Genomic DNA, 27,715 nt, shown 5'->3' with positions numbered 1-27,715 from the left:
GTTTCATGCCATTGCCAACCTTACTACATCAATTTTTTAAGTATAAACGAAACGTTAATCTAAGAAAGAGAAAATGTGTTTTACTTAAGATCCAGTTGTCTCTAGTAGCATTTTAGCGTTAATTTATCAAAATGCAAATAAAAACCAAAATCGCCCATCATTAATCTTAATTAAAAATCCTATTAAAATGATTAAATTTTCAAACCATGTTCGACTTTACATTTTATGGGCAAAATATGAATTTTAGCATAAAAATATGTTTAAAAAATGATTCGATTTTTAGAGTCTCCACGTTTTTTTTAGTTCTAATATTTACTGATCAAGTATAAATTCAGGTAAGAACCGTCGAAAATCGTCTACCACTAATTTCGATTTCAACGGCAACACCCAGAAAATGCTAATAAATTTTATACCAATTTCGATCTTACATACATCGAATGTTTCAACAAATTTATCACAATACATTTTGTACTGGCATATTATTGCTAAATTGTCCTATATCTCTTACTGTTTTTGAGTTCCTTGTACAGGATGGGCCAAATTGGACACATTTAAGGCGGAAACTGATGTCGGTGTCTGAAGCTCAAATTTGATAGAGAAGTTTATAATGAAAACCGTTGGTTAATATCTATCACTGTTTGACAGATGTTCTGAAAATTCTACAGCAACTTTTTGCGTAGAATCTAGTAGTGTAAATAGTTGTTGGACACGGATTTTAATCTATGCACAAAAAAAATGTTTTTTTAAATGAAACACCCTGTATATTATTTCGTTTTTAAAAAGATCTTAAAATTACGACTTCAATGACATATAAAACTTGATATTTAGAATTTTTTTTATGTTAACGATTTATTTGTGCGTATCTCAAAAACCGTGTTCAGTGGAAAAACACTATTTTCACAACTGGATTCTACGCAAAAAGGTGCTGTAGAAATGTATTTTAAGACTTTAAAAACAATGTACCTGAAAGACGATAGACAGTTTTGAAGAAAAGTACGAATTCTAAGAAGAAGGTGCAAACAGATACAGGGTCTGCACCAAAATACTTAATCCACATTATTAGAAACTTACTGAAAAACAGACAACTAGAAATACGTATAAACAATACCCTTTCCTTTTACTCCTGAACAAGGTCTACCGCAAGGGTCCACCCTTCTTCTACAATATCTACATGACATATAATGTACATGACAAAAACTACATAAGCAAACATGACTACATTCTACAATATGCTGACGATACTGCACTTATAGTTCATACCAAAACTACGGCAAAAGCTGTAGAGGAGCAGTGACAGACTACACGACGGCATGGAATAACCAACTACTCTTACCAAATCACAAAATATAATAACAACAGACAGTAACGTAACTACACCAAGACAAGAAATAAAGCAGAAAGAAAGATAAAGAGTTAATGCATCCAGCAAAACAAAAAAACACATACAAACTGCAGAACAAATTGCACTTAGACTAATAACCAAGACGGACACAAATGACAAAAATAACAGAACGATTGACGGAATAGAGGTAAAATGGAAAAACAACCCCCACAACTGGACAATATTAAACCCCATATCCTTCACAAGACCAACTAGACCATCTCACTATACCTTTCCAAAATTTACACTGTTTGCACATTTTACCTAAATAAACGGACTAATTTTAAAGTTAATTTATGTAAATATTACTGTAAGTATTAGGTAGAAAGTAAAATTAAGATTTTTTTGTACTAAAATTACACAATTTGATACCAATATGATTGTATTCTATCACGTGCAGCATTCTATATCTGTCAAATGGTCAGAAATTAACGAACAGTTTTCGCTATTAAGCTTTGTATCAAATTTGAGCCTCAGACTCTGTCAGTCTCTATTAATAAGAGCACTTCCCATTTAAATCCGTCCAATTTGGCCCACCTTGTACTTGTAAAAAAATTAGTTATTTACCTTTGTCGAATATAAACTGTAACATAAAGTCTGACCAAACATGTTTATTGCAGGAATGGAACGACTACAACCTTCGTTGGAACGAAACAGAGTACGGGAGTGTTAAAGATTTAAGAATAACTCCCAACAAGCTGTGGAAGCCCGATGTTCTCATGTACAACAGGTAATTTTATTTAAATGTTAAATAGGCAGACAGAGTTTTACTTTAACCTACTTTCAACTGGACTGTTTGGGGTTTTTCTGCCTAAAATATTATACGATATTATATCTAGTATTTTGTAGACTGACATGGCCAAAAAATACACAATTTAAACTGTGATGTGACCGAAAAACACGTCGAGTGTCGGTTTTGTTTTTGTTTTGATAATTTTGTTCTGTTTATACTGATCCTACTATAAAATTTAAATTAGTTATTTATACGTTAGTGTATTGACATAAGGACAGTATTCTTGTAATTAATAAAAAAGTAGCTCCAGTTTTACCGACCAAAAAAATGTTAAAATCTAAAGTTGTGTCTGTCAAAATAATCATTTGATGAGCTGCAACGAAGTTAAGAGTACAAATTAACAAATTCTGAATTTTACAGAAGAAATATTTCTTAATTAATTTGCTGGGACTTGTATAATAGTACAAATGAGTTGTAATTGTGAAAACATCCGAAATTCAAGCTACTCATTTAATGAATTTTGTTGTCAAGTCTTGACAATTCTGACGTATATAATAGTTGACTAGATATACTTTCTGACAAACAACTGTCAAAATTAGCACTTTTTTCGAACCTTCCTTCCTGTCATTCTCTGTCACTTCTATTTCTACGAATCTTTCAGGTTATCTTTATTAGTTTCTGTCCGTTCTCTTCACAGATTATCTCTAATGTCTTAATTTTTTCAATTAACCTATTAAAAATTTTAAATGTTTTAGTTCAGCATTGCACGAAAAATTTAAAAATATTTTGAGGCAGACCAGCTTTTTGTTAAAAAAATACCCAGTGACGTGCTGTTCCGGAAATTTTATTTAGTACGCCGATTCCATTTAAGTCAATTTAATTTAATAAAAACTATAATAATAAATCCCATAAATAAACTAAATAATTTGTTTCATGTTAATTTATTTCGACCTCAACTTACCATTTTTTAGTAATAAATAAAATTATTTTATGCCTTAGTGGTTTCCTTATTGAAGAAATAATTTCGTAGGTAAGACCACGTAATACCCATTTTAAGAACAATACAAATTTTATTTAGAATACTCATTTCTGTCACCTTATATTCTTGCAATTTTTTAGGTAAAAAACTTCAGTTTTCAACTTGTAATTAAGACTCAAGTTTGTTTGCAATCATTATAAATTACAATACCAAATTCAGTAAACGTACTAATTAGTTTAACGCCAATTTCGACCTTACCAGATTATATTTCAAGTAACATAAGTTGGTTAGTGTAACCACTAGAAGCACTAGAGGGGGGAAAGGGGAACAAAATCTAGTGGATAGTAATCAGAAATAGAAATTAAATCTTTCTCTGACTTATTCGGCCATGTTTTGTCAAATATGTTGTAACTGTATGTGGTAGTTAATGGAGCTACATGTAGTTTTAGATTATTTGAGGATTATGCTGTGTAAATTGGATAGAGCTATTAAGATTCCGGGAATTGTCAAAAAAGTACGTAAAAAGTACACTGAAACTGTCAAAATAATTATTTGATTATCTGTCAAACTAAAAAGAGCACAAATGTAACAAGTTTAGAGCTATTGTCAGAATCGTCACTCTTTGTAGTTGTCAAAATATAAGTCTAAAGATCCTAAATTCAAGCTACTAGTTTACCTAGAGCTTGCTTTCTTTGCACTTTGTCTGATCAACAAAGTTTTAAGAAATAAGGATATGAATTTAAAAATAACTAAATTTGACAGTTATTACGCTTATAAAAAAATCCTAGACATACTTCCGGCAAAACAGACGTTTGCCTGTCTCTCATATTGTGTCTCAATTTTTTCTTCCCTTCTCTTTTCCATCCATTTCTCTTACCGTCTTTACCTATACCACTCGCCTTTTTTTTTCTCATTTTCTCTCACTCACATTCTAACTTGTCGACTAACTAGCATTGCAATCCAGAATTCTATTTAATTGCGTAATACTTGGCAAACGTCAAAATATAGGAAAGAAAGGAAAGAAACAGCATAAGGGCTAATTAGACCTTTAAAGTACCCAATTTAACTTTCATAATATTTGCGCCCTTTTTACCTTGGCTGTGCCCTTTAAGTCAAACTTAATTGACTGTCTGGAGGCCCAAATTACCTTTTCGCGTTTTGACATTCTTGAGATTCGAGGCTAATAATAAAATTTATTACGTGGAACTTTTATCCCGCCGTAGGCTTTAAATAACTTGTCAAATTAAAATGCAAATAAGGCGACAAACGGATTTTTATAAACTGTTTTGCTTACATTTACTCAATACTAAATGTTTTTTTGCATAAATCTACATTTCTTTTCAAGGCTCTGGAAATACGCAAACACGTGATGTTATTTCAATCGCAAAAAAATCGTTCTGTTATTTGATCCTGTTATTACTGCTAAAAAAGCAATAAAATATTCACTTTGTATGCTTAATTAACAAGAAATTGTATAAAAGGAAGTTGTAGCGTGTCCAGCAATCTTGACAGCAGAAAGCAATTTTTCGTTCTACAAATTTAATACTTCCTTAGTGTTTACATTAATAAAAGAGTAAAGTAAATAAGACAGTCCTATCTTTGACATCAGCTTATTTAACCAACTACTTTTTTCATTTGCAGGAAATTTGAAATACATCTCTCAATAAAAATAGTGAAGGAATTATAATGACAAGCTAGGAAATACATTTGGTTTAATTTAGTTTGTTTAGGAAACTCGTGAACTAGTTTAGCGTCCCTCGTATAAGCAGTAACATGTTAACAGATTGAAAACAATAAATAACCACTTTGTAGATGTGGGACACATGTTTATTCACATACATTTATAGTGTCCATGTCCTCACGGGTGCTAAGTAATTAAAAGTGTAACAAAATGTGTACATAACAAAAATTATAATAACAAATACTTTATTTTTGTTATTAAAAGTTTAAAATAGGACGGTCCCCTGAATCTCCTCGGACCCTGATAATGACTTGTCGTCGTGAATTTGAAATGAAGGGGTTGGTGCGTTGGCCATAAATTGGTAAAAGCTAATTTAGTACGCAATATGGCATGGAATATTAAAAATAGTGGAAGCTGCAAGAATGTTTCAATAAATATTTATGTTCCTAAGTAGGGAATAATGTCTCTTGCTAATGTTTTGAACTTAAATTTGTTGCTTTATCCCAAACTAATATCTATAGTAATCAAAAAGTCGATTTTACATTGGTTGGTATTAGATTGGTCAAAAGAAGATGTCAAGGGCTACAAATTTTTGAACCACCCTGTAACTGTCCACATAACCGAGTCGTGGGCTATCAAAGTGAAATCTGTCAAATTTAGTCTTTTATGTATTTATTTTATAATAACTCTATTATTTGACACTTTTCCTTTAGATACTATACAGGGAGTCCCATAAGTAATGGTAAATAATTTAATGGCGGATTTCTGGGACCAAAATAATTCGATTTAGCACCACTTGGTCAAAGTTATTTTTTTAATATGGTCTTTTTTACATGTCACGAACAACTTGTAGTTTTTGGTAAAATTAGATATTCGGGGGTTTTTGAGAATGACAAATTTGATTATCAATTTAGTTTTATGCCAGTGGGTAGAAGTCACCACCTGAAGCAAATAATTTGCTTTAAAATCGACATAACTATCTTCTGATATAGCCAAGTGTCAACTGAAACCGGAATATCTGTTTCCTAATATCCGCTAGCCAAAAAAGGTATACCTAGTTAGTATCCCTAAAATCACCCGTTTTCGGGATATTGGCAATTTGCAAGCCTTGAGCTCAATGCATTTATGAAAAAAGTTTGGGAAAGTTTTGGTTCAAATAACTGCCTATTATTGTTCCAAAATGTCTCAACACCATTTTGAATTTGAATTCATAATTTTTTTTTCTTCATACACAAAAGGCTTCAGGTATAGCCATACACAAAAATCTAGATGACTAAAATTCGAACGTCGTGTTGGTCATGATATTTGGCTTCCCCTTTAATTGCAAATATCTCCAAAACCATTGATCTTAGGGATACGAACTAAGTATACCTTTTTTGTGAAGAAAATATTGGATAACCGATACTCGGATAAATGGCGCCCTCTATAAGCTGGCTTAAAACTGATTGGATAATCAAATTTGGCACCCTCGAATACCTAATTTTTGCAAGAAACACCAAGTGGATCACATGTTATTTGAAAAAATGCATTTTAAGAAAATAAATTTGACTCCTGATTTTCTGATTTTTTTTTGACCTGTATTTCTTTATCCGTTAACTTTTCATCTAAGGTAAGTTGTGCTAAATCGTATTATTTTGACCCCATAAATACACCATTAATTATGGGACACCCTGTATACAGGGTGTCCCTTTTACTAGCTTCACCATGGGGATCTCGGTTATTTGAAGAGATACATGGAAGTTTAAATTGGGGCAAAATTGAGCAATTAGGAGTTGATTAAAATACCTCTTTAAAAATTTAAAAATTCTTATTAGTACTTCCGAAGATATCCGAAAAAACCCGAAATTTTGAAAATTAGTTTTTATTTTTTTACTAATTTATTTGATAATATATATAATATATAATATCTTGATATATAATATCTTGATATATAATATAAGATAACTAAAAACAAAAGACACTTTACCGTTGTCACTTTTCCTCCTCCACAAGAGGCATTATCATTTTTGAAATTCGACGTTTCGTTTTTTAGTTACCATCATCAACTTTCATTTTTCTTATTGGCGCCATATTTAATTTTTGCGTATTTGAATAGAGCCTATTTTTCTAATTACGATGATGTACCATATGTTTTGGTTCAGTCTTAGAATTTCGTAAAAATTACGAATATTATGTTTTTGCAAACAGCGCCTTGAAAATGACATCACAAAAATGTGTCGATCAGTTAAATGACACTACCCACGTGATATTACTGTCATTTGCAAAAGAATGATCATGTGACAAACTGTCAGAGGATGACACAAAACGCGCTCTAACCTAATTAATTGTTGACTGATATTATGTACACTCTTTGTGAAGATACAATTTGTGATATTATAGCTATACTGTAACAAAATACATTTTAAATAAGTAAAATTCTATCTAATATGTCGTTCCCAGAACACAAACCTAAAAGCTGATGATGGTTGTCAAATACTGAGACTTTTTATGTCATTAATGATGAAACTTGACACAGTAAAATTTCATTTATTTTTACCTCTTCTTTCTATGAAATAACATCAATCAACAATTGATTAGCAAGTCAGAGGAGATTCCGTGACGTCATTTAACAGTGTCACATGCTCATCGGTTTGAAAATATCAATGATGTCACGTGAAAAACTGTCAAGTGACTTAACAGAGAATTGTTGAGCTGTTATTTTCAAAGGACAGAATATAATTTTTGTTATTTTCAATAAACTGCCATTTTGAACCATATCATATGACACATTAACATAATAAAAATAGCCCATTTCAAAAATATAAAAATCCATTAAGTGTCTTTTGTTTTCAGTTATCTTACCAAATAAATTAGTGAAAAAATTAAAACTAATTTTCAAAATTTCGGTTTTTTTTGGATATCTCCAGAAGTACTAAGAATTTTTACATTTTTAAAGCCTCAATTTAAACTTTCTTGTATCTCCTCAAATAACCGAGTTCCCCATGGTGAGGCTCGTAAAACGAGCACCCTGTATAGGACTCGAATGACGATTTTATGATTCATAAATTGATTGTTTGAACCACCCTGTAACCGTCCAAATACTGAGTCGTGGGCTGTTAAATTGGAAACTGTCGAAGTGACACTTCACCATCGACGTTATAAACAGAGTGATACTGAGCTTAAGGGCCCTTAGATTCTTTTATTTATGATCTTCAGTTAGGTTGGTTTCTTCTTTCTCTAGCGGCCAAAACGTACTAGTTCGCTTGGTTCTGTCAACGTCACCATTCATTAGCTAACATGATTCCTTCATAATATGCCTACAGTGAATGTCTCAAATAAACGAGTTATGGAATGATTTATTGGAAAAGTGCACCCTAATGAAGAATTTTCCAATCTGTCACTTTGGTGCCATATTAATTACTTACTATTGTGACAAATCTGTCCCTGTAAACCTGAGAAACTTGATTTTGAGTTCAAATTGGCTTTACGTGGTAGTGTTTTCTCTCTAACCTTACAATAATTATCAAGTCAAATTCAAAATTTATGTTTTAATAAATATTTACAATTCCAAAATGATGAAGTAGCAACTAAACTAAAACGTAGTGCTAATTAATTAAGGAAATTATTTCAAATTGTCTCGCTAATGTTTTGAACTCTAATTTGTTGCTTTACCCCAAACTCCTAACTAACATTGAGATAGTAATTCTAAAGTCGACCTCAAATTTGTTGGTATGAATCAAAACTTGTTAAAACCTTAGTAATTCCAACCGCAAACTCTCCTTTGCGGCTTTTTACGTTGCTTTCATGTTATTACATAAACTAAGCGAGTGCTAAGATAAACTTGAAACCAATTTAAAACTTAATATTTCAGCAAATAAACAAACGTTTAACGTGCGATTCCTGGTTTTGCCAACACAAGCACGAAACATGTTTCCGCCTTGGTATGTCAAAAAAGATTAAATAGCTGCTATTTAGCTTAGTAGCTTTAATGAACTTTTCTACAAGCAAGGAACATTAGTTTTCTTGCTTTATAAAGACAAATGACAAAATGAGTTACTGCGGGGTTATTTTGTAGAAGTGTTATTTATAGAACGCCAATTTATTGCCACTAGGCCTTTAAGTCCGAAATACTTTAAAAGCGTACAATTCATAATGGCTCGAAGCTAGAGTGCCAAAGTTTAAGAACTAACGAACCGATAGTGTTCCCGAAACTTTTAACAAGGATAGCTTAAATTATAAATTTATATGTAGAGGATGGTAGAGGTAACGCATTTGGGAAACATGTGCTGCCAATTAGGAACTATGTTAACCACCAGGATACCGAGAAGCGCTTCTTGTATAATACGACGTGCATTAAAAATTTTTAACAAGCTTTCAAAGTTGCTTTATTATCATAATTTAATAACAGATAATAGGAATGTTTAAACTCGAAAATTGTTTGGTATATTTACCACGCTGAAAGTTTAATTTCTGTTTCTAGATAAAGTTGTTAAACTACCTAACTTCTCGACAGAGTATGTAATATACTATTACCCCAGCTTTATTAAACCAAAAAAATACAAATTGAAGATATATTTTATACAGGAAGATTACGGAAACTGAAACCTAGTACTTAAAGTAAAGTAAATTATTATAATATTCTAACTTCTGATGCGTAATTTACCAGTAAAGTAAATATTTTATTTTACCAGGAAAATTTTACCGGTAAATTACTTGTAAATTACTGGTAAATTACGAATACTGTGTTTCTGGAAGTTTAAATTTTGAAATGTTTTTTTCAGGTTATTGGATAGGAAATTTAATGAGAATTCCAAAAATGTGGTAAACATAGTTATTTTCTCACTCTAAGTGTGTTTTACAGGCGATTTGGTCCCTAACTGTCCATTCAAACCGTCTTTCTGACAGTGTATACTTTGACACCAATTTTCTCCAAGACTTTATTTGATTTTATAGGGTTTTTAGGTACCTAATTGAATAGGAAATTTAATGAGGATTCGAAAAACGTGCTTAAAAACATGATTCGATTACTCTAAGTGGGTTTTACAGGCGATTTTGTCCCTGACTGTCCTTAACAGTATTCAAATTTCAGATTACAATTTCACTGATTTCTAAATTTCTGCACCAAAGAGTTTTTCCTTAATAACTCGAAAACGGTAAAAGTTCGCAAATTTGCAGGATGTATACAGGGTGTGCCTGAAATGTATGGTGATTGATTGTTCTTGTTTGCTCAACACCCCTTGGAAAAGGAGCTCAAGACGGTTAATTTGAGTGGTTCAACTTAACAGTGTTGCCAAATGCAAATTTAAATAGTCACTATCAGAAGACGTGCTATTACAATTTCAGCTCTCACACCTGTTTAAATAAAATTTAAAAACTTTTAAAGGTTAAAAATGACAATTTTTTTGGTCACGTGACTGTTGCTGACACACTGCAACTTAACTTTACAGTGTTTCCTGCTGCAGATTTAAATTGAAACGATCACGTGACGTGTGTTTATAATTTTAAACTTTTCCAACTGTTTAAATGTAATTTACAGACTTTTCTAAATAAAAGACATTTTCTGGGTCACTTAACATGATTGTCAGCTGCAAATTTAAATTGCCATGATCATGTGACGTGCTTTTACAATTTCAGCTTTTCCGACTGTTTAAATGTAAATTACAAACTTTGCAAGGTTAAAGTTGACATTGTCAAGGAGATTAAGGGACCGAACGTCACGATAACGTAATTTGACAGTTGGTCAATATATTGTTTTGTTAAACTACGTCATCGTGACGTCAAATTTGCTCTGCACACAGACATTCATTTAAGACACCAACCTAAGATTTTGAAAAATTAAAAAATCACAATTTTTAAATCCCAATAATTCAAAAAACCGCTAAACCAAATTTCAACTTACTATATATTTTTAGAATCAGAAGAAAAGGATCAATCAACTTATCAAAAAATATACAGGGGGTAACTATTAAAATGTATTAATTTTGTATATCACTTTTGTCATATTTGTTAATATTTTCTGGTGATTCAGGAGAAGCCCTATCACTTTTGTATTAACAATTTGTATTGTACCTGCAAAAATAAAGTCGCCAGAAGTTGTTTAAATATACGAACCAACCCTGTACATTGTGTCAAAAAAAAAATTATTGCCTTGAAGCAAATTAATATCCTCACTGAATTTGGCATTTTAATTTATTATGATGGTAATTAAAATTGACTCTTATTTATATAGTTCTGCAAACGTATATTTTTACTTAAAAAATATTTTCTAGATGGATTTACCGTCTGTAAAGTCGAAATTGGCATGAAACAAATTAGCATCTTTATGGGATACGACGTTACAATTAATTTTAATGGTAAGCAAAATTAGGTCTTATTTACATCGTGGCAAATGTTAAACTATTTGCATAAAAATTAGTATCCTAAATAAATAAATTACCGTTTAAATACTTGTTGACTAACGAAAAAAATGTATTTGTGTTTTTCTATTATATTATTATTATTTTTTCTTAAATAAATTCATAGAGGTAAAGCCGAAATTGGCATAAAACAAATTAGTATGCTTACGGAATTTGCCATTATAATTCATATTGATGATAGGCAAAATTTAGTCTTATTAGACCGTGCCAAAATCTATAAAGCAAAGTGCAAAGGAGCAATTGTAGGAACATATTTTTCAGTACACAGTGTGACGTCAAATAATGTAATTAGTTTAAAAGAAGTTAGTTAACTATTGTGCTGTGCTTCAAAATTATTATTTTAGAAGACTTCGAAAACAAGTTTATTTGAAATATTTAAGTTTCAGCGTGAAAGTTCCAACAGTTTCAGTATAATGCTTCAAACCCAAAATTGGTCTAATTTTTTTTAGTTTTTGTGTTTTTTTTGTAAGTTCGCAAACTTTCAGAGCAATTTCTCTAATTAGTCTAATTCAGCAACGTCATATTAAAATATTATATTACAGCTGCACTATCTGGTTTTAGTACGGTTGAGGAATTCTGGTCTGCAGAATTTTCTTAATAACATGTACGTTTATGAATGAAGTTAGTTTTCAAAATATATTCACTAATAAAAAGAGTACTTAACTGTAATGTAACTAGATTTTTGGTATGCGAAACAAACCTTAGCAGTTAAAAGTGAAGGCATTTTTAAGCCTACTATACAATCTTAAACAAACGATTTCCCAAACTTCAGGTGTGCGATAAAGGTTGGGTATATTTTTAGTGGATTTTCAGTGCATTGAAATCCCAGTGATGCTTCTCGAATCCAGAATTATGTGTTACGGCCTATTTTGTTTCGCTTTAGTAGGTTTGAAAGCGATTCTGGATTTAGATGCCCTAAACTCAATTTTGTTGCATTCAATCCCAACGGGCCGTAAACCAATTTTACCGCAATGATTTCGGTTGGGTAATACATCTCGTATTATTAACAACAATACAATTTGACAGCCTACAAATATATATTAGTAATTTAATAACAAATAGTTATTAGTATATATTTTTTGTCATAATTCACACACAGGAATACAAAATTATAAGCAAGTATAAAATACTCCTTGAAACGAAATATTAAATCTTAAACAACAATGAAAACCTGTTTTAATTAATATAGAAAACTAGTTTTAAGTGTTTGGTCTTAACTTTAGACTTTTATAAGACCTTCCTGCAAATCTAATAATCGATTTTATTAAGCGTTGAAGTATTAGAGTTGAAAATTCTAAAACTTTTAAATTCGAAAACCTGAAAAGTTGCAATCTTCATAACCACAAAAGCAGACTTAACCTGAAACTTTCCTATTTGTAAATTTGATGGTTAATCTTAGAAATTTTAAAGTTTTGTTTGTGATCAAAATTAACTGTAATATTAGCAGAAAGTGTAGAAACTGATTTTTCATACAAGATTTGAGAGCTTTTTTATCATCAGATTTTCCTCCAATAACATACATTTATATAAAATACAATTAATACCTATCTAATGTCCTAAATTTCAGCATTTCTTGCAAAACTTGATAATTTGGAGGACCTTAATAAATAAAAGTTTCAGCGAGTTCTGGAAATAGGCAATTACGAACCCGCAGTGATAGGGATATTTCAGAGCTGTAATAGACTTTTTTAACAAAAAAATTGTTAGGCAATAACAACCTCAAAAAACATTCAATTAAACGGATCAAATTGAGTTATACATTTTTGGATTCGAGCAGTTGGAAACTTGGAATATGAACTACAATTCTAGTTCCGTGCTGCATATTTTCAGAAATATTTTTGTGTCAGTTAAATTTGTAATAAAACAAATGTTCAGCAATTAATTCCTGAAATTAGACAATGGTGAACCAAAAACGTTCAGTGGGAACAGCAAATTAAACATGTTATTCAGAACCGTGTTGCATTTATGTACTTTTACAAAAAATACTAACTTTAGTTAAAGAGTAATGATTCCCAATAAAATTGTACTCTAATTACAGGGACGTACTACACATTTTTCAAGAAAAAGTATTCATTGCATTAAAAGAAAAGATACCCTGCTACTTTAAACCGGACACCCTGTAATGGCACAAACGTTGTACAATTTTTGTAGTCGCAGAGTTGATTAGCTACTTGAGAATTGAAGAAAAATATTGAGAAATTCATCAAAAACCCAACTATTTTAAAGAACATCCTGTATATTATTACCTCATCTGATTCTGTGTTTTACGGCTTACAATATTACATACAATATACAGGGTGTAAGATAGGTACTTGTACAAACTTGAAGAGATGAATATTTAATATTTAAGTAATTTTAAGCAAAATAGTTTGTATAAAAATAAATCCGCATTTTTATAAACATAAAAAATTAATCTTTGACACCCTGTATCCCTGATATATATATATATACGAAGTTTTTTGCTTAAAATTGTTGAAAAATTTACCTCTTAAGCTTGATATAACACCCTGTATACCGTTTCTGAGATATTTAGTCTCAAATTTGCACCTAACCATTACAAGTATTGGTGTTCGTGCATTCAAAACCTAGAAACTCAAGTGTTTTAAATTAGACACCCTGTATATTAGTACGGAATTCAATTCTCCTTATCAGCACCTACAAAATAGCAAAAAAGGTGTTGCGCAAAAAGTATGTGAGTTTTGAGATATTTAGGAACACATTTGCATCTTTACAAAAAACTAGAGTGTAAATGCTGTATTTGCCTTCAAAGTCCGGATACTCTATTATTTTAAATTATGATTCTGCTCTTTGAGACCAACAACAGGACATAAAATGTACTGTACAAAAAGTTTCTGAGATATTTAGGATCAAATTTGCACTTTACTTTTACGAAGAACTGGAGCGTAAATGCTGTCTTTTGAAGTGCGGAAACACTCTTATTTTAAACTGGACACCCTGTATATTATTACGTCATGCGACTCTGCTCTTTAAGACCTACAATAGGACATAAAATGTACTTTACATAAAGTGTACAGTTTCTGAGATATTTAGGATCAAATTTGGATTTAAAACATTTACAAGGAATTGCATTGTTAAGTGATGTTCTTGCGTTCAAAGTCCACAAGCATTTTAAATGTGACACTCTGTATGTTATTACGCTATTCAATTCTTCTTGTCAGAGCCTGAGAATGTGACATAAGATGTGCTTTACAAAGAGTTTACGGTTTCTGAGATATTTTGGGGTTAAAGTTCGATATACTTCTTCAAGGAATTCCACTGTAAGTGCGATCATTGATTTAATGATGCAAAACTGTACATTTTAAACCAATTCAGCTAATACTGTTTGAAATTAGGCAGTTACGGACCTGAAGCTTCCAGTGTAGATAAACCATTAACCTTAAATTTCAGTACCGTATTGCATATCTCTTACAAAAAAATCCTAATTTCAGTTAAACGATAATAATCCCCAAAGGAGTTAGAGAACAATCACAGGAGTTTCTGTTCTCACTTCTGGATTACAGCAGTTTCGAACTTGCAGTGTAGACGGCAAATTAAATTACAGGGCCGTATTATTCAATGCTACTGTTAATTGGATATACATATTCATTAAAAAAAGTGTTTTTTCTCTCATTATCCACATTTGAGCAAGAAAGATTTATATTTTTAAGAACAAAAGAACTGTTTTAGTATCTTTGTATAATGTTAAACTTATTATGGTTATCATTATGAAATATAAAAGTGTTTTCCTTTTTACGTAATTAATTTAATAACTTCATTAGCCTAATTGCCAACATTTCCAAAAGCTTTCAGTACAAAATAACAACCACAATACGGATGCTCAATTCACAAAACTACAACGTCCCTGGCTGAATTTAACAAGTCCACTGTAGAATTCAGCATTTGTCTTCATTCACGTTGCCTAATTGGAGTGCCAAAACTTGTAGTGGTTTGTTTGAACAATCAATAGTTAGGCATTTCACTGTAATTTGTTTGATATACTATGACTGGCCTTTAGGTTACCCAGCTGAAAATTTAAATGTAGTTAACGTCTACCAAAGCACATTCATATGCAAAACCATACCCGTGAATAAAACGGCAGACATACTGTTTTAGTATTATATTGGATAACAGAATATAAAACAAAGAGGAAATGGTCCTCTATTCATGATGCACTTCTATGACATTAATCTCCTGAAATATAAAGCAATATTCTATAGATCATATTTCTTATTAAAGGTAATAAGTAGAAAAATATAATGATGAAACCTAACCTATTATTGGTTTAATGTCAATTTATTAAATTAAAAATGTCAATTCCGATAACCGATATGTGACCTTTCGAATATCATTATCTCAATTCAATTGACTTTTGACCTTCTATTGCAACTTGCTTTTGCAAAGGATTTTCTGCATTCAACATGTCTGATTTATTAAACACAGTCCCAGTAAATAAAAATGTTTTGTTAAAATCGTCTTTGTGGAGTTGCAATATTTTGCCTCGGAATTGATATATTTCAAAAGACATTTCTGAATAAGCTGCAGCCTTTGATGTGGCACTATATTCTCTAAAATCAGCATTTTTATCTTTTGGCAGATGTATCGCACAATGTGTTTAGTTTTCTTTCAGTCCGAAACGGGTATTTTGGATACAAAATTCGTTTTATGACATGAATGTCCGTCATGTTGTTTAATTAGAGCACTGCTGATCTGAATTTGGCAATACAAAAACTGGATATTTGAATAGGTGAAAGTGAAGGCCCATGTCAGCGATGTTGATGGGATATCAAAATCCAACCATTTATTCGTAATGATGACACGTTGTAATTACCTAAAATGGATATCTACACTTTATGTTTTTTTAAGTTAGTTGCTCATATTTTTTAATCATTGACACATTACGAGTATAAATTAGTGGGACTTATACGAGTGTACCCAAAATAGTGGTGACAATTTTTTTTAAACCCTGTATCCTGTGTTAGAATCTTTTCTCTGTTGACGCCAAACAAATTCTGTTTTTTTCCTAAAGATTTTATAAATAAAAATGTGCTCGAAATTCTGAAAATATTTTTACAAAAAAAAATTTAATTTTAATAATTTTTTGAATTTTTTTTTTGACAAACCTTGTATATTAATAAAAAAAATTATAGAAAGGACCATTCATTAATTAGAACTCTGGAATCATAGCCATAAACAAATGAGGGTAGAATTGGTTTTTCAAAGAATTTGGTTTGTTTTACAACAAACTAAAATAAAATATTAAGAAATAAAAGAAAAAAAAATTTAAAATTTCGTGGTCATTTTTGGATTCAACTTTTTAAACTACATTAAACGGCTATTTCAGTTTTTTTAATTACATACATAATCAGAAAAAGGGGGTTGGTCAGTCCCCAGTGAAAGACCCTGTACATTATTTATTTATTTTTTTTTTACTTTTTAAGTTAATAATAACCATCTAAATAACCTAAACTGTTAATTGGCATAGTCAATTTTTAATTTAAAAAAAAAATTAGCTTGATTGTCAAGGTAAAGTAAATTGGCATTAAATCCATGAAAATTTACTCGAAGATGATGATACTGACATTAAATTCATATAAATTGACTTCAAATCATAATAATTGACTTGATAACCCTGAAAATTGACTTAAAACCTGCAAATTGACCTCAGAACCTGAAAATTACCTCGAATTCAGAAAATTTGACTTGAAAGAAGGAAACGGACGTGTAATTCATAAAAATAACTGATTTAGAAGGTACACTCTTTGTCATCAAATTCTTAAAAGTTGATTTAAAATCATGAAAATTGACTGGAAAGAAAGAAATTTATATCAAATTTATGAAAACTGACTTAAAATCATGTAATTGACTTGAAAGCCATTCTACATTACTTATTTACATTAAATTTATAAAAATTAACAAACTATTATCAAAAATTAACTTCGTGCGCGAAATCGTGATAATTATCTTAAAAAGTGTAAATTGATTTTAAATTCATAAAAACTTACTTTCATTCTTCAAAACTGACTTAAAATTCTATTGAGAGTTGATACCTAATTGACTAGAAGAAAGGAAATTGTTTAAATGCATAAAATTGATTTAAAAAGTAAATTTTTACATCATGATAATTGTGATAATTTCAGGTAAATTTTCACACTTTTCGAAGACAATTCCAACTTTTTCAACTTGAAAACTGGCTTGATAATTCAAATTTTGACATAAAAATCATAAAAACTCATAACTTATTATGCACATACAAATTGACTTGTAAACCGGGAATTTACTTAAAAGTTAACCCAAAAAACTTAAAATTTACCTTTTAAGTAAATTTGAAGTTATTGAGCCAAGCATCATGATTTTCGAGTCAATTCTCATAATAAAATAACTATAAATAAATTATAGTACAGTAATTGCAGACAAATTTGAATTTTTTTGGATATTTTTGCAAAATAAGCATTTTTGACCTGAAACGATTAGTTTTTGTGTAAAAAGTAACAAAAAACGTTTTTTCCATGTCTCTTTCACAAAAATTGCATATTTCAAAATCCCTTCAAGTGACTCTTTAATTATGCGAAACAATTGTACTGACAGTAGAAAAAGAAACATGAATTTTGGTTCAATTACGAAGTTGGAAAATTCATATTTTGACAATGTCGCACTATTTTTAATAGGTAAGTGTTTTGTGTCAAATTTCAAAGCTAGAGATTTTGGCAATTTATTCTGACATCATTTTCTGTATTCTTGATAACGCGGGTAAGCATTTGACATACTCAAAAAGTCAAGTTTTTACAAATGTGCCGACATAGGATTTTTGCAAATATATTTGAAATTCTTTGAGTCCTAAAAGGTTAGAACATCGCATTTCATCGTAAAAGTCAAATTGTTAAAAACCACCCAATGTATTTTTTAAACACCCTGTAAAACTGTCGAGGTATTTTATCACCCCTTTTTCTTTTCTTCTTTTTGGTTTCTTCTTTTGTTTCTTTTTTAAATATTATTTAAACTCAAGCTAAATAAACATGAAATATTTTTATCGTGACATTTACCCTTTCTCCAGAAAACTAAATAACCAATTACATCAACAATATAATCACAAACGTGGACGTATTAGTGTTTCCAAATGGAATTCTAGAAAAAAAATTGTATTGAAAACTTCAATAATCATTTTAAAAGGGTGTAATGACAGTAATTTATTGTTTCCTTCCGACGAAAAAAGATAATTTCCTTTAGAGCTCTTTAAATATTCGAAAATGCAAATTCCTTAATGGTTTTAAAATATTTTCCGCTCAAGTTAAATAAAGCAGACGTAGTTTTTGCTCATCACACTAATTATTGGTTTTTGACGCGTTTAATTCACGCTTAAACTAATCGTCAGTCTGACTCAAAAATCAAAGGAAAATGTACTTTCCATTCATTAAATTATTTCCTGTAACCAAGTGAAAAAGCTTTTAAGCTCTTTTGAAGGGACTAACTCACGCTTATATCGCTTTAGACATAAAACGATAATATATTTATGAATAATTAGTAGTACGGTAATATTGGCTTAAATATTATTTGCTTTTTAATAAAATTATACTGGAAAGGAGATGAACGCCGCTAAAATTAAAACATCTGTAATTTCACCCCAGCGCGTTTTAATCACTTCCTACTGACGAAGCATAAAATAATGAAGACCTAGAAGTTTTAATATTATATTACTTTTTTGAAACTCGGCTTTAAAGTTGGTAGAAGTTATTGCAATCGATATCACATTTTAATATACAGAAGTTTGTTTTAAAAGGAAATATCGTTAAATATGTTGGCTATAAGAATGGATGATCATAATTGCCTTTAAATAATTAAATTGTATCTCCGAAGACTGGAGCTTTTATTTTTACCATGAAACGTAATTTTCAAACGATTTCAGTTGAACAGGATGGAAAACCCAGTGCTTTTTATCGTAGTTACCGCCTGTAGATAATTAACATAATTTGCGATTCTTTGACTACATTAAAATCTATACCAAAAATCAAACAAAAGAATGATGACGTTGTAACCACAAAGAATGTGCATGGTTACCAAAGTGTATGTTACTCTGTTTAAATGATTCTAAAACATCATGGATCAGGTGTTGTAAAAGAGGGACTTGTTATGGTTTTTAAAGGGTGGAGAGAAAATCCATTTCCTGGTTATTCGCTCTAAAAACCATACAAACCCTATATGTAAAAACTGCTGTGTCACACAGTCATGATGTTGTTGTCACAAGTTATCATTTTGAGGTTAGAGTTTTCAAAACATTTGTGACCAAAGTGGTATACTGAAGACCCTGGAGAGTAAAGAAACTGGCATAACTACGAGAAGAAGACTTTTGAATGCTTGTGAGTACCAGACTAAAAAGCGTGAATATGGAACTATTCATAAGACGTATTAATCAAACTGTTTTTGGAAAGCACAAGAAAATTTCGAACTCGAAGAATATTAAGAATAATCTAAAATGGTCAGTTATTAAAAATAGTGAAATCAAACAAAGACAGGAAGTTAAAAGAGACGAAATTAAGTCAACAGCACAGGTAGAAGAGATAACAGTAAGCGAAGAAGACAAGTTGGAAGTAGATCAAAAAAAGCTAATTTAAATTTTGAAGAAACCAAATGTGAAGACCATTTTGGTGAAAGTAACAGATCAGCACAGCAGGTTAAAAGAAATTAGTCAGAAGTAATCAAGACCACATGGTTTCTGTCTGTTCCTCCTTTTTTCGTAATAAGTCTATTTTATCCGATTATTAATGAGTTTTCTACTTCCATAGTTTCTCTTATTCTTTAATTTATGGTCCTTTCTATACTTGATTTTCCTTGCAAGTCCTCTCCAGAAACCACTTCGTAATAACCCTAAGTCGTATTTTAAAGTTTTCCATTAAATGTCATGTTTGAAAAATGTCTTAAGTTTCTTGTCTTTTTTAATTAATCTTAGATTTCAGCAGTATTATCTATTTGTCTCCCTCAATAAGTCTATTAAATGTGCGATTGCAGACATTCGCAGGCCAAAGCATATTTATTTAGTTTTTGATTTGTTTACCGATAAACACCGTTTTATGTTTACTATGAAAAGTCTTGTCACTTCTAGATCTCCTTTATTCTGAGCAATTACGAGTAAGCTGTCGGACAAGTTAGATCTTATTACGATTATTGATTTTGCCTGGTAATACAGCTGTTTTATTACAGTTTACTTACCAACAAAAAGCAGGTAAATATCTCTATTTGTAGCAGTTTTTTCTTTATTGAGATGCACCAGTCTAAATATATGGTGAACACAGGATCCATATTTCTGTTCTATTATGTCTCTAATTAATCAGTCTATTCAATGTATTTGTAACTGAGATATCCACGCTTTTTTCCAGCCTGATGGCGGTTCTTCATCAGTTGACTTCTATGCATTTCCTTCTCCAAAGTTTGTCTATAACTGGTTTGAACTCATTTCTCTTATTCACGCAGGTGTCGCTTGTCTACATTGTGGTTAGCCATTGTATAACATATTTCTGTTTTTCTAATTAGGCGTTCTTGGTCAGTTGATAATTTTTCCCAGGCATTTGTATCTTTGGAGTCGTATTCCATTCCATTTACAGACATTTGTTAATTTATCATTTTATATCTTGTTTGACAATTACATAATCAATAATACTGGTTCCATTTGTATTTATGAATGCATTATATAGGTTGAATTGTTTTCATATCGTTATAAGGCTATAGCCAAATTACAGAAACCAACTGAAATAGTTACAATTATTGACCAAATTTGCCAAAAAAAAACTAATCATTTCTATATTGCATTTTCTAGTGTTTAGTCTCGTTTTAGTTTTTATAAGTAATCGAAGTCAATTGTAGTTGAATTATTCCCGTATTTCTGAAAAAAACTATGAATTATTGTATGTATAACAATGTTTTACCTTATTATAATTGTTGGAGCACTATTTTGCAGCATATAACGCCAATCTATTTTCTGTTTGATTTCTGGTATTTATTCTGCTACGAACATATTGATTTAACACTGTTATATCAAAAGCTTTTCTGAGAATCATGCAAATTAATAGCTGCTGCTGGTCATATTTAGTTTCTGCATCAAAAGGCTTTGAAACGTCTAATATTACTAGATTCCTGCGAAGTGTTATTTTTCGTTATTATTATCTTCCCACTAGCCTTTTCTTGGAAAATAAGCACAGTTTGAAAATTGCAGTTTCCAATATGGAATTTTCAGAAGAACCTCCTCTTTACTTTACACAACAATGAACATTGTTTAAAATGTTTTGCTAGGAGCACACCTATTTGTTTGTATTAAATGTTCTCTGTAAATATTGATTACTACACTGACCAACTGTTATGACAAAATCGGGAATATATTTCTGTTATTACATTTTTATATTGTTTCTTTAATAATTTTATTTATTTTTTTAACTATAGATATCATAGATTATCTTACCACTGATTCACGGCTACAAGCCTCCACTACACTAAACCAATTACAAAGCTAACTCAAAAAACCGAAAGTTACTTGAATACTTTACTGAAAATATTTTCATTCTAATTCAAATATTAGCTTTAATCTAGTTGTTGAATGTAGATTTTACTGATTCAACAGATAGGTCAACTGGGATTTGCAGCTCCTCAAATTCTCTTACTAAAACATGGAATTTTAGGAAATCCAATTTGCAATGTGTCTGTTTCCATTCATCCCTTTTAATGGTAGTTTATCTCTAGTTCCGTTACTAAAATATGCAAGTTATATATTCCATTTCCGAGAAGTGTGCAGTGTGCGCTCTTAACCGAAAATCTAACAAAAGCGAAATCAGATTATAGACTAAATTATTGTATTTCTAAATCAGTCTCAGATAAACAGTTTCCCAAATAAATTAAAAGCCGTTAGTCTTCCATTTCAAGCATTAATTAAAATGAGATAACAATGTATTGAGGTTCCAGCTTTGTACGTTTAAACCCCTCTAAAAGATAGGCCCCTCTTCAACTCAATGAACTCAAAAACAATTGATAAGATTATTTTGAAACGTCAAGTTCAAATGGATTAGTTATCTTTGTTTTTAGTTAGCAGTTACGGTTCTACTTTTTGATGGCATCTTATAATATTTGCTTATCTGTTTCAGTGCTGATGAAGGTTTTGACGGGACATTCCAAACAAACGTTGTGGTCAAGTCAAATGGAAGCTGCTTGTATATCCCTCCAGGAATATTCAAGAGTACGTGTAAAATAGACATTACGTGGTTTCCTTTTGATGATCAACACTGTGATATGAAGTTTGGTAGCTGGACTCATGATGGCAACCAGGTAATTTACCAACTTATTTTCTTACTGTATACTGATTAGTGTTTTAAAGTATTTTTGTTTTCTACATTTTATTTTAAGGAAACCTTATCTGAATTTTCACAAAAATTCCTGGGATTTCATTTAAAAAAACCTACCATCAACCCTACATCTTTTGCATGAACATTTTCTGTTTATCTGCAGGGGTTGTCAGAATAATGGCTGTCACATTAACATTTATATCTCTTGAAACAACTAGACTACACCATCCTTATAGAACCTTCTGGAATTTAGTCATTCTGTCTCTGGTTACATTCAAGTTTGCTCTGTCTAGCTAGACAACTACGTTACAGGATAGCCAAAGTTGTCTTCCTAACGGAACCTTTGATGATGTTGGTCACGTTGAGTCTTGCGACTGATATCAATTGGTTGAAAGATGTTGCTCAATAGTTTTATTGAACGTCTCAACCAGGTCACAGAGTTGTTGAAATTTGTATTTAGTCCCAGCCCTAGCAACCAGATTGTACTCGGTGTTCTGTTCGTCTGACGAAAAGGTCTTGGAACAACTACGGCTGATCGTTCAGTTGTACTGCTTCTTAGATCCTCGGGATCTTGTTTGTGGTTCTTGATTAACTGCAAAAGTGGAACATTTGGCCCCATGGTTTCACATCTTGACAGTAACCCAGTAGAATCGTTACTCAATTTTATCTAAGCTCTTGTTCACTGTCAGGTTCCCCATTGTTGACAGTGATGGAACAGAAGAATTGAAAGTGGTCTTCAATTGAGTGTTTATAGAAAACAAGTTAAGTTAAATTATAAAATTATAATTGATGCGGAATAGTGGCAACACTGTCACTAATTTGCTTGGGAAACGTTCCCTTCTTTTGGCTCAACATGTAAAACGTGCTAGTAAAATATATTATAATAGAAGTACATAGAGGAATGATCTACTCTATTACCGGCAAGAATCAAGGTCCTGATGGACATTAGTCCTCCCATCATATACTTCCTTTTAGTCTACCATGTTGGTCTTTGTCTGGCCTGTTCATTCCGCAACAGCAATTGCATCTCTTAACGTTTCAACTTAGATGCCCTGTATATATTTCGACCAAACAAGTAAAATTCATTTAAAACTTCGAAAACAAATTTTGTATTGAAAGTATTGTCATGTACAATAACATTGAGGTAAAGGTAAATGACTTAACTTTTCGAGATTTATCACCCAGATGCAGTAAAAAATTGACGCCTGTCAAGCATAAAAAGTTAAAATAGGAATTACAAACCGTTTTGTTCTATCTCAGTTTGTTTAGAAGCTTTGGCAATCGAGATTGTAAAAATTTCATTTTTTAAACGTCAATATCTCAGAAAAAATAATTTTTAATAAATAAAGGTAAATGAAATCCTTAGCATCGTCAGAAGTACTTAAAAATGTAATAATATACAGGGTGTTCTATTTAAAATAAATAAATAAAATATTGTTGCCAATTTGTCAAAACTTTACTACGTGTGTTGCCAGATCTACCGTTAAAACGGCAAATCTATCGTTGTTGTGGTTCTTCTACCGTTATCCTGTTTTTTTTTGCATATAACCTAATAATTTTAAAATTAAAATAAAAATTTAATAAAATAAAACTCAAATAGTTTAAGAAAAATATTAATTGGTTTTTAATAACATTGCCATTATGTGGGTTGTCCCTGATTGTCCTTCCAAATTGTGTTTCTGGCAGTTTTCTCCCTGACAGTACTAAATTTTGTAGTGTTTTTTGAAGTTATTGAATAGGAAATTTAATAAAGATTTCAAAAATGTGCTTAAAAGAGTAATTTTCTTACTGCAAGTGGTTTATGTGGCTGCCTATCTGTTACTAATATCAAAACTGTCAAAATTTGTCTAGAATCTGCAAGAATTAAAATAACATAGTTTTCTTACAGTTTTCGAAACGAAACGTGTTGCTGTTATTTTTATGACAGTTATTTTGACAATTGTCACGTGACCGCCTAGCTGAATAGTTTTCTAAAATAACGTAACAACTGTCACTAACGACAAAACTGTCAAACTGTGGTGTCAAAAGTAAGGGTTAAAATTTAAAAAAGTTTTCTTACAGTATTTGATATAAAACGTGTTTCTGAGATTTACGACAGTTATTTTGATAATTGTCACGTGACTTCTTAGCTAAATTATCCTCTAAAACCTCGTGATATCTGTCACTAATGCCAAAATTGTCAAAACATGACTAGACTTTGCAAGAATTACAATTTTTAACACAGTTTTCGATACAAAACGTGTCAAACTGTCAAACTGTTCTCAAAAGTGGCAAAAATCAAGGTTTAGAAAAGTTCTCTTGCAGTATTCGATGTAAAAGGTGTGTCTAGTTAAATTATCCACTAAAACCACGTGATATCTGTTACTAAAGTAAAAACTTACTACAATTGATGGAAAAATGAAAATCTGTTTATACAGGGTGTTTCAAAGTTGTTGCGACAACAGCCTATGGGAGATTCTCCTGGCAAAATCAAGCAAAAAAGTTCAAGAGAACATGTGTCCGCAAGTGCTTTACTCTCGAGATACAGGGTGTTTAAATTTAAAAAAAAATACAAATTTTGGTGGTGTTGACACTTAACAATAATACATATTTTCCGATAAAAATATTGTTTTTAGTTTCATAAGTGGCGCGCGTGCAGGCACGTCACTGGATATTTTTTAACAAAAAAAATGATACGCCACTGGATTTCCTGTTCAATTCTGAAGGGAAAAAGGCTCTTTTAATTTTTTCCTAAGGTGCCCCATTTTCGAGAAAAAAAAAATGCGATTATTTTTAAAATATCAAATTATTGAACAAAACACTCAACTTTTTTTTTTTAATTTTAACACCCTGTATCTTGAGAACAAAGCACTTGCGGACACATATTCTCTTTTGCTTGATTTTGCCAGGAGAATCTCCCCTAGGCTTTTGTCACAACAACTCTGAAACACCCTGTATAGCAAATCTGCATTATTTTTCGTTATAGAATCGATAATTAAAATGTTTCATATAAATTGCTTATTTTTTGATCTACCGTTATTTGATCGGTTATTCAATCGCCAATATATCTTGGCAACACTGACAAAGTTTCACAAACCACGTTCCGTTACCTTTCCCGGTTTCACTTTATTTAAAATAAACACACATTAACTTAATGAAACCTCGTATCAACTAATCTCAGAAAAGCTTTGTTACAGAAATACAGAGTGTTAAAGTTTCATTAAGAATTATGATTTTGTAATTATTTCCGAAAGCATAGTTCCAAGTATCATACATTTTGGGAGTTGACAACGGTGCATATTTTAGGGTAAAAATATTGGTTTAAACTTTTCCAATGGCGTGCGGACATTTTTTATAGGAAACGCCCTTGTGTGAAAATAAAATGTGCTTTTATCAGCCAATATCTCCAAAAATCAATTTAAATCAAATATATCTACCGAGGTCGGTGCAAGTTCTTGTGCAATGTTATTTTAAATTTTCCAGAAGATTGCTATCATTAATTTTCATAACCCTCTCTTGCAGCTTTGTTGTAAATTAAACTAATCAACTTGATAAAGCGATCAACAGTGCAGCATTCGAATGCTTTTTTGATGTTGTTTTTCCCAACAACCTATTTTTTTCAAGCAGAATTAGTGGAATTCAAATGTATGTTGGTTTAAATACAAAATTAGGGAGATGAGATTTCCAGTTTATACATGAAATTCCTGCTCCTTGAAGCTAAGTAAAAAAATAATGATCTAACTAATTTTGTATTACTTATTTAAATGTAATATTTGCGTACTTACAATATTCCCTTGTATATCAAAGCTTTTTTTTATTTTACAGCTCGATTTGATTCTGAACTCCGACACTGGAGGAGACTTATCTGACTTCATTACAAATGGAGAGTGGTACCTGATCGGTAAGTCCTTATATTTAATAAAACTCCTCTGTCTAACTTTTTTTATTCTTCAAAAACGCTCCCAACGGCATAATAAGCTTTAGGTTAAGATATTTACAAAACTTCACGAGTTACCCCTCGTTTGTTTGATTTTCAGCTTAATCATAGCCCTTAGGCTCTTTAATTGGATGAAATTTCTTTAAAGGATTTTTTTCCTGTCCTTCAAATACAAAATCAACAAGACGATATTTAACTTGAAAGGTACACAATCAATATTATCAAAATCAATGCTGGAAATTTAATATTTTAATTATTGTTGCAAACTCATTAAATCAAAAAAAAAATATTATTTATATTTTCATAGTATTGAAATCGAGGAAAAACTAAATTAAACCGCCACAATGTCATTTCAAAGCTTTAAGTACTTTTTAAATTAAAAAAGTTTTTATATCTGCTTTCTGAAATATGAATTTGCTTTTAATAATTGGAAATCAAGATGTTTATGACAAGCTTAAGGTTAAGGAAAGTTTTATCGTTTTCTAAAAGGCTAAAACACATATTATTCTTCTCTGAAAACTCTCATTAACTTTTTTTACGCAATTTTTTATCCACCTACTGAACCAGCTTTATTAAATCCTCATTCGGGTCAATATAAAAAAAACTTTTTTAATCTCCTGTAATTAATGAAAAATATTGAGTTGCGCACTTTTTTTAGGAGACGTAAATGTCAAAGTTATTTAATAAACTTGAGGGGAAAAAAGAGTCCCTTTGCAAAATAATACAGCCACATGCCCAAGAGTAAACTAATCAAAAATGATGAATGATTCGAACTGGCCGTCTATTGTGAAGCAACATTAACAAATTATCTTCGCTTTTGTTAGCAAGAGACCAGATTTTGGAGAAATCGTTTAAGGCCACGCCGTATAAATAGGAAAAGCAAACCTTTCTTTCTATCCATCCGACCTGGATTTTGCCAAAAACTGCTTTAGTAAAAGTTTGCTGTAATTAAAAAAAGTTTTCCTATAAAACTTGATTTTTAAATTTATTTTGCCTCCACCTGACAGTTTCACCCTTTTAAATGCTTTTAATATTAAAAAAGTGATTTGGCGCTCGTTCTTTTCATATTGAAGGGAACTTTTTCGTTCGCTTTTTCTACTTGAAGTGAACTTCTGCTCAATGAACCTTTTAAATTGACTGAGGCTTCAAATAAAACTTCAAACTTGTGCTTTTGAAACTCATACGCAACGACAAAATTTACTTTAAAAGCGTAAATAATGATGTCAGATGACTTCTCTTCCCATATTTACTTAGCCCGTTGTAATGGTTCTCTCTTTTTACCATCGATTTCCTATCGGTAATTTTGAAACTT

At 30.9% G+C, this 27,715-nt stretch overlaps 2 protein-coding genes across 4 annotated transcripts in view; one reads left to right on the top strand and one right to left on the bottom strand.

Moving 5' to 3' along the window:
* nAChRalpha6 (nicotinic acetylcholine receptor alpha6) overlaps nt 1-27,715 on the top strand; it is an 86,297-nt gene that overhangs the window by 23,179 nt on the left and 35,403 nt on the right. For all 3 annotated transcript variants that reach the window (XM_081994131.1, XM_081994129.1, XM_081994130.1), the window contains exons 4-6: nt 2,002-2,111; nt 22,290-22,470; nt 26,292-26,367. In XM_081994131.1, coding sequence (XP_081850257.1) covers nt 2,002-2,111; nt 22,290-22,470; nt 26,292-26,367 — 367 coding nt within the window. The remainder of the gene's footprint in view (nt 1-2,001; nt 2,112-22,289; nt 22,471-26,291; nt 26,368-27,715) is intronic.
* LOC145738941 (cuticle protein 18.6-like) overlaps nt 1-27,715 on the bottom strand; it is a 99,317-nt gene that overhangs the window by 56,234 nt on the left and 15,368 nt on the right. The window lies entirely within an intron of this gene.

The sequence above is a fragment of the Ips typographus genome, linkage group LG16, assembly GCF_016097725.1.
Source record: "Ips typographus isolate SLU linkage group LG16, UJ_Ityp_2.0, whole genome shotgun sequence".
NCBI lineage: Eukaryota > Metazoa > Arthropoda > Insecta > Coleoptera > Curculionidae > Ips > Ips typographus.
This window is presented reverse-complemented; position numbering and strand designations above follow the sequence as displayed.